This window comes from Sphaerodactylus townsendi, linkage group LG08 (assembly GCF_021028975.2).
Source record: "Sphaerodactylus townsendi isolate TG3544 linkage group LG08, MPM_Stown_v2.3, whole genome shotgun sequence".
Lineage (NCBI taxonomy): Eukaryota > Metazoa > Chordata > Lepidosauria > Squamata > Sphaerodactylidae > Sphaerodactylus > Sphaerodactylus townsendi.
Window position 1 is genome coordinate 55,219,175 of NC_059432.1, and position 9,110 is coordinate 55,228,284.

At 34.8% G+C, this 9,110-nt stretch overlaps 1 protein-coding gene across 47 annotated transcripts in view; it reads right to left on the bottom strand.

The window, feature by feature from the left end:
* Positions 1–9,110, bottom strand: part of TCF7L2 (transcription factor 7 like 2) — a 266,504-nt gene that overhangs the window by 39,001 nt on the left and 218,393 nt on the right. Inside the window, exon 1 of one of the 47 annotated variants that reach the window (XM_048504942.1) lies at positions 7,215–7,457. The exons of 45 other annotated variants lie outside the window; for them this stretch is intronic. In XM_048504942.1, the coding sequence (XP_048360899.1) occupies positions 7,215–7,337 (123 nt within the window). In that variant the 5' untranslated portion in view covers positions 7,338–7,457. Of the gene's footprint in view, positions 1–7,214; positions 7,458–9,110 lie in introns of those variants that run through there. One more of the 47 variants, XM_048504943.1, reaches the window with a different exon arrangement.

Consider the following 9,110-nt stretch of genomic DNA (forward strand, 5'->3'; position numbering starts at 1 on the left):
ATGGGGTGATGCTTAGAAGTATAGAATGTTTTGATCTGACATCATCTCATCAATACAATTGTTTAAAATACTTAATGGTCAAGTATTTTAGGATCTTTCAAGCAAAACATGTTTATGTTTGTACTGATCCATTTTGTCTATGAGACTCCAAAATATCCGAAGAAATATCAAACTATAATAAAGGTTCTGGTAGCAAAGAATCTTTCAGTGTTAATACTTCCTCTTCAACAAACTTTGTTGAAACAAATATATTTGTTCATTTCTGCTGCTTTCCATCCTTGTGCCCTCTTCTCAGACATGCTTACAGGAGTTATAAGGTTTTAAGAGTATAAGCAATGATGAAGCTTTTAAGCTCCAGCCAACAAGCCATAAGGTGAAAATATTGCATGTATACTACACAGGATTCTTTGATGCTTATTACAGTTCATTCTAGTCCACCAACCAGAGATGTACATGTTTTAAAAAAGGATTAATTTGGGGTCCAGATTTGTGGAAGACATAATTTTCTGTTATCCTACATTTTCGGACTCTCTTTGGGGATTTTTTCCCCAAGTTCTGAAAATTCAGGACACTTCAGTAATTTTCCCCATTCACCCCCTCCAAGAAAGCAGAAGTAGAGAGAATGAAGAAGATAGTTTAGCCGAACAGATTTTGAATTTTAAGGTCCAGTACTTTCTACAAGAAGATCTGGCCTCCAAAATCAAAGTTCAGGTCTATTCCTCCAGAAAATAATAGCCTTTAATATTTTAAGGAACTAGTGATGCTAACTGCTGACTGGTTAGACTTGGTTGATAACTCACAGGAAATAGCAAAGCCACTATTTCATATGGACTTTAGAGAAACTAGGTCTCCAATTTTGGAAGCCAGTTCTTACCACAGAAAATAATGACCCTTTAAAATTTAAAGGGGGGTGGAGACATCTCCAAACAGACCAGTTTCTTCTTCCTCTGTCTCTCTCTTTTTCTGAAATCCTAAGACATAAATTTTCATTACTCCTGAAATTTGCTACAGTTTGGAATCGTTTCAGATATCCCTGACCAAAGCAAAACAACAAATTTCTGGTTTATTTTCACTTGCGGTACACCTGAATGCACATTGCAACCACAGATCACACCGACTTTCAGTGACACCCCTGACTGCCATAGGTAACAATATGAAGACTCATTCTTTGTCATGAACAGCCAAAATATTTTGCAAGGAATGTTTTATGAGTGTTTTATTGTCTCGAGCACCCAGGAAAGGTATAAACAAATGCTGGAAATGCTGTTATGATTGGGTTAACACAATTGATTTATGTATTATTCCAAGATGCTCACAAATGAAACAACTGGTTCCTCTGCATATCAAGTGGCTTTGATGCAAAAGGAAAACTGCGATGCCACCTCACAAGGTGCTCCTAAGGATCACAGTAAAATAACACAAGGAAAACAATACACGAGTAAATTATTGATAAAGAAACAGTTTGAAGTTGATCTTGTAGATCTTTAGCTTAGGTAATATAGTTGTTTCGCTCACAAGGTTGCCCTGAGGATACTGCTCAAGAGATCTTCCTCTCGTCTCTCAATATAGGTACTCTAGCAGAAGCTGCTGTTTGTATTATAGAATGTCAAACAGCTGGAGGAGGTGAGTGTGATTTAGATTAGTAAATAAGCACCTAGAGATGGCTCTCCCACATGCTTTCCAGTTGCCCCATAACTGGGTCCTTAGCTGCTCTGAACTTAAAAAAACAACAACCAGGGGATCCAATATTGCACTGTAAACATATCATTTCCTTGTTCAAGTAAATTAGACAGGATGAGAACACAAACTTTTCTGTCAACATTTCACAAAAAATACTATTGTGCCAGAAATTCAGAAAGAGCACACTAGTGCAAATCTTACGCCCCTTCTGCACATGCAGAATAATCCACTTTCAATACACTTTGCAGCTGCATTTTACAGTGCAGACTAGCAAAATCCACTTTCAAACAATTGTGAAAGTGGATTGAAAATGCATCATTCTGCATGTGTGGAAGGGGCCTTGAAGAGAAGGGTAAGACTACTGGATTGTTAGCAGACATGAAACAACTATTCTGTGAATGAGATGACTCTTTTGTTTCCTTTTTGATCTTTGGCTATTCTGAATCCTGCCATGCCATTCCCAACACCTGGAACTATATCATCTTGTCACTGGCAAAAATGGGTTCTTGCTGATTTCTCTTGTGATCTCATCCTTTTAGTGACACTCCTTGTAAACCTCCATAGCTCCAATTTATGAAGGGTTAGGCTTTGATTAGAAGCCCATATTACTTCAAGTTATTGTGCTACTACTGGTGTTAAAATCCATGTGAACTAATCGCAAAAAACATTATTGTACATAATTTATGTTAAACTATCAAGTTCCCTCTGAAATTAAGTTTTTGTTGCTAATATAAAGGCATAGCTAGTGAGGAAGAGTGGGCAAAGATATCTATGTTCAATTTAAGTATAGCCTATAATGTGCAAGAGGAAGACACAAACAATTTTGGAAGCACTTCTGATTGTATAACAAACAAGGCTGCCTTTAAAAGCAAAATTATGGAATTATATTAAATAAGCTGGGGGGGGAACACAGGAGGAGACTATTAGTAATGTGAGTGATGAGAAGATTAATCTTGCATTTGCTTTTCTCTTTGAAGTGAATAGGGGCTTTAAGAAGAGCAGTGTCTAGCAGCATCCAAGACTATAAAAGGTAAGTCAAAGAAATTAGATAAAAAAGGCCTATTAGGTCATCTTAGTTCATTCCCTCTAGCCAATGCATGATTATTTTCTAGAGTATATTTTCTTCTTGGGCTTGTTTTATAATAAAAGCTAATAACTATTCTGAGGAAAATTGACCTTCTCCAAAAATAGTAGTTTCTTTCCCCCAGTCCATTAATGAATATCACAGTTGGTTTTTATGTTAGTAACTCTGGAACATGCAGTTTAGAATCACTCGAAATGAAAATGGAACAAAAGCAAAATAAAGAAATGGGGACTTTTTGTTTTAAAGTTGGTAACTGAAAAGCAAAACAAAATACAAACATTAATTTTCATGCCTCAAGCAAAGCAGCTTAAATTGCACTCAAGGAATCAACAATGAAGTTACCAAACAGGAATGACAAATGGTTTAACACATGTATACACAAGGATAACGTAAACCATAGACAAGACATTCCTGTTAGAAATTTAAGCTGAACTGTAGTTGAAAGCACAAATGTGTCTTGAGTGAATTCTGATATATTTTCCCAAAAGCGTTTGGTGAAAAAAGAGCTCCAGGGTATTACAATATATATGCTGGGACAATTTGTTAGTATAATTAAATGTACAAGCTAATAATACTTAACTGACCAGAGAGCTTTCAATAGGAACAAATTTAGTTCAAGGCTTAAGTTCACGGTTCGCAACCTGAAGAATTAACTTCTTACCTTTTAGGTTTACTTCAACCATAAGGTCTACTAACTTGAGAGATATGTAGAGGTCTATTAACCTCTTTATCCTGGACATGCATTACACTAGAATGTTTACATTCTGGATTGTAACACTGATTTTATTATTCAATTTTCTAGACCTGTACAATCCTCCTTCTTACTCTGCAAAGAATAACCAAAGATAACTGTAAGCTCACAATTCACTTTTAAACCTTTTAATCACCATATACTGAAAACAAATTGAATGACAGCTTTGCCTGTCTTTTTCACGCCATCCCATTTCTTCAGTACACCCAAATGGTCTCTTTTCTATACAATAAAAACTGGACCTGAAACTTAAACTGCTTTTGTGAACTTAGTATGCTAGAACAACAACGATTACACAGAAGACCTGTACAATTTACCTGCTCTTTCATGGGATGTTGCAGAAGTGCTACAGCACTCTCAAATCACTAGACCCCTCCAGGAATGACTCCATAACTAAGGGTGACTTTTGCAACAATTTACATTAAAAAGAGGGATACATTAAAAAGAGGGATACATACATTACAATTATTAAAGCCAGTAAAATATTAACAGAAAATACTGTATTTATATTTAAAGCGGGCCTCTACCTTTTATTCTCAGGATAGACAAATACACTTTAATTTACATTTTTATCAAATAAATTGTCAAGGATAAATAATCTCAGTAGGAGAATAGATTTATAAAGAATATTTTAGAGCCCCCGGTACTAGTTCAAAAATAGAGAAAATGAAAACAAGATAGATACCCATATATAGGGCTCACAAAAGGTAAATGGTTTTAAGGGACACATCATATTTGAAAAGGACTGTTCCTTATTCTAAACTACATATAATATCAATCTTTCTTAACTGTCAGGCATACTAAATAATGGGAACTATGACCCCCTCCCTTCCAGTATGCAATCTTGGATTATGCAATCAAGTTGTTCTTATTAGTCTCATATATATATATATATATATATATATATATATATATATATATATATATATATAAATTATATAATTAATTAATTAATTTAACCTGGGTATACAAAGAAACCTTTCCAAAGCTGTGGAGAATATTTTCCTTCAGAGAACGAGATGGTTCAAGTAAATTCAGTTTATTTACCCAACATGCAATTAATTAAAATGAAGTATGCATTCACACCTGAATAAGGTTTTTAGCCCAAAATTCTACTATTCCTTCTTTTGTGAAAGAACCCTGCATACAGCATCACAAACAAATGTTTGTTATAACCCAATGTAAACAAATTACATTGCTTGTCTTTTAATGCTCTTTGTAATGGATGGAAAGAGATTTTTTTTTATATAGAGGCAATTCTAATGCAGACTCTAAATATTAAAATGTACACAGAATATAGTTTTACAGTTTTCTGGAATATAATTTCTCATAAGATAAGGCTGGGTACAATCAATATCACCAAATTTTTCTTCAAAAACAGAGATTTTCTAACTTCATCATCAGGAGGAAATAATTATTGGGCTCGGTCTTTCTATTAAGACAATCCTTTAAATCAGTTCTGGTACATACATATACACTGATTTTATCAGCATGGGAATTTGTAATGTAAAATGGATGATGCTCTTGGCAAAATGATGATGAACCACAAAAATAAGTATTATTTTCATCAAGTTTACGCTTTATGCTACCTGTGTACATATATTTGGATATTCAGAGACAGATTGTACGCTCCACTGTATATTTTATTTATTTTAAAACAAAAAGTATAATGACGTGAAGAACAGGGAAATCCTTATAGTTAAGAAATTGTCTTCAGAAGTGGTAACCAAAAGCACACGTTGTATATGTTTCTGTGTCAAACAAAATTGACATCTGGCATAATAGTATGAAACAGGATATGGCGATGCTTTGGAATTCAGTAGTAATGTTGTCTTACTCCAAACGTAATTATGTAGATACTTCTTTTCAATTGATTTAATATGAATAACTACAAGTGTAACGGCAATTCAAGTGACTTAGCTTTTGATTTTTGCAACACATTAGTTGAATTCTCAAAAAGCAATTCATCTTCTACAAATTCCTATCATGTGTGCACAGATTATTGCTCCCAAAACATCATTGGAAACGGGGAAAAGATGACGATAGACTAGAGCAACAGTCAAAAGCACATTGCTATGTTAGTATGTGAAGTTGTTTGGTATTTCAAAAAATGAGTGGAGAAGACCATTACAATTTTCTCACTTTTTAAAAATAAAAAGCAACTAATTACAGGAAGACAGAACTGTAAAACTTCAAATTCAGTATACAACCTTCCCTAACACCATATGCAAAATGTCTTTCTATTTTAAAATTGTCACTTAGTTAGCCTAAAATAAAGTGATCTAGCCTTCTAAATTATAATCCCTGGGGAAATTAATGGCATATTACATATATGTATCAACTCTGCACACACTTTAAATAGCGTGTTTTAAATGTTTTGCCTTCCAAAATGTAAAAAGGCAATCACAAAAAAAAAAAATTAATAGAATTAGGATGATTGCAGACAAAATTTAAATATATAAATTCTATGAATTAGCTTTATAACAAATTTTCGTAACATCAAAGTAAAAACAGTCTACAATGAGGCCTAAACCTGAGTAGCAGATAGATCAGTAATTACTACATCACAAATTATGCTCTGCTAGTGTTTTTAAAACTAGAATCTTATTGCATGTTTCCTCTCATACACATTTAGGATTAAGGAAAAACAAACTCCAGAAGGGGGGGGGGCCTTAATAGGCAAAATAATTCCTAGATTTCTTTTGAATATATACAAATACTATGTAAAAATGTACTTACTTTTCTTTTAGAGTCTGTGAAACCGCATGTTATATTAATTTCCCTTTTCCCCACTGCGTCTGATTTATTTGCATGAGGGGCCCTTAACAATTCAAAATATAACCCTTAACAAATGTACAAAAATTAAAGAAAACATTAAAGAAAGGAACATGGAGAAGATTCCATGGAATTAAATTACTGCAACAATGATAATTTTTAAACATCACTGTAAAAATAAGGGCCATCAGAAAAGGGAGGGGCGGCATATCAAGTCAAATAAATAAATAAAAAGTTATAAACTTATCAACTGTATTTGTTAGATTAAAAGTCTTTACTCCTAAAGCAGACAGTGTTTAGATACATAACCGAAATAAAAAGTATACAACTTTAAAAAACCCCAAAGTATGTATTTAGAAAGCAATAATATTGTTATGCCATGCGTGTTCACCTATCACAGTATATGTTAGCCACAAACTCTACTTATGGAGACATACCATACTTACTTTTGTTAGCAATCAATATTCATCAACTTTAATGTTTTTAAAAAATGCAACCAGCTGTCCATAGATCCTTCCCTAGGACAACACTCCACAAGAAGAGAGAAAGTTCTCTTCAAAAACAAGGGAAATGGGGGGGGGGGGAATCCCCTGCAAGCATCTTTTAAAACTCTTCCATGGCTTTCAACATAAGCAGTCATGCTTTGTGTTGTTTGGTAACTAATATACATGATAAGAACTGTAAATGACATGTCATTCTATAGCCCTCCCCCCATACTCTCACTGTCTTAAAGTTCTGAACAAGGGTCGCAGCTTGAATTGACCGTTTTATCTTTATCTTTTAAAAAATATTTCCACAGACTCAAATAAAAAAACATTCGCACAAACGGTTCAGTGGTCAAGACCAAAAAGCATGCATGGGCACTGAAATCCACATGCATGCACATAACACACACACGCCCCCACACACACAAATGCTACTCACCCAGCAATTCAAATTGAGATGCCAACAGCCAAACTGCTGGAATAGAGAGAATCCAGGCGCAAGTGCTCCTCCTTTACCATTCAGATCTTCCATTCCTACTAAAATTGCATCCCTTGGGTACATAGCAGCTTTCCCCCCTCACTCTTAATCTCAAAAACTTTCTTTCTTCACTGTCTAGATGCCAATTGTCCTGGCTTTGTATTATTTCCCTTGCAGCTTTTCACTTTCTCTCCCTCCCATCCTCTGCCCGTGTTTTCATTTAAAGTATGGTTCTAAAAGATCAAGATGCTCCCAGTTTTGAGGCCTGGCATTTTCTGAATGCTCAAGATCCATTGTGACATCGGATGTTGGCTGAGAGCAGTGTTTTATTTTATAAGAGACTGAAGAGGATATCAAAACTAGAATAATTGCCTGTTTTCTAATACAAAAATTCGCTTGCTGCTGCTGCTCCCCACCCCACCCCCGCCACCTGTGTGTCTACTATGGATAGCTAAAAAAGCAGTTACCTTGGAAATCAATGATAGCACTACTACAACTCAAATCATATAGGTAATGTTAAGTGTTGTGAGGCAACAACAGATAGCCATGAGGGAGCATGAGAACCTAAGTGTGGGAAGAATTCACTTTATGAGAGGTACTGTCAGATCCTACCAAACAATTTTCGTCAGGCAATAGCTTCAGGAACAAGTTGTCTTGTCACTCTGACAAAAAAAATTATTTAGTAGATTTTACCATGAGAGGATTCTTCTCTGCCTCAACCTTTAACAGTATTAAAAATTATGCTCCTTGTTTTCTACCAATTGCTACATGAAAGCAATATAAGGAAAACTTATCACATAACCAGCGTTTAAAGATATTATACTTTAAAGTTTCCCTGAGTAAGCGAAAAAATACACTTCTGTTTCCTTAGTAAACGGAACAACAGTGATTTATTTTCCCCACATTATCTAAGTTACCAATGTCAGCTATAGGAACATTCTCTTATTTTAGCAATGGAATGTAAGCAAATGTAAGCAATGGAATGTAAGCAAATCTATATTAACTGCTGTTCAAAACAGCAATTATACGTATTAATTAAAAATATTCGTAAGGGCAAGGTAATGATGAAGAATTTCAAATACAAAATCATCATTCGTCTAACCACCAAATGGTTTTTAAAATATTAAAAAGTCCCTGCATTAACCAAGAACAATTACGCATACTTTCAGATGATGCATGAAGACCTGTCCCAAATGTTTGAACTACTGCAAATAGTATTACAACTTACATTTTTTTCCTAAAAAATGAACTTTTGTTGCAAGGCATCTCCACAACTGTCATGTTGCATTTTGACAGGTTGTACAGATTGATGTGTAGTACAAAAGCAGATAAAAAATGGTAAGAATTTGAACAGACTCGCCAAAAGATAGAACTGAGACAGGAAAAAATTCTGTTTGCTTTTCTTACCACCATCCTTTTCCATAGCTATCTGGCCTTTGCACATAAAGTGTCAGCCAGCAACCGTTAAGGCCCTTAATACCAAAACAAAACCCTGCAATTTCCCTTTACATGGCAATAACAAAAGCAACGAGGCTCCAGTTTGACAAGTAAAAAGCTCCAACAACACGGCAACTAATTGCCTTCCCTCCCTCTATTCACAGCGGCCACCACACTCCAGAGGCTGCTTTTGTCACACGTGCAATTTCTTAAGTAAACTGCAAGTTCTCTTGCTGGTGATGGACAGTTCCCAATCATTCAGCAACAATAACTTATAAACTGCAGCAAATAGGATGGACAGTTTTTAAACTGAAGCTTTGTTTCTGGGCTGTCCCAAAATCAGAAGAGAAGGAGAAACAACATAATAAAAATAATAATAAATATTACAGAGTTCTCTCTCTCTCTCTTTCTTATTTTGGA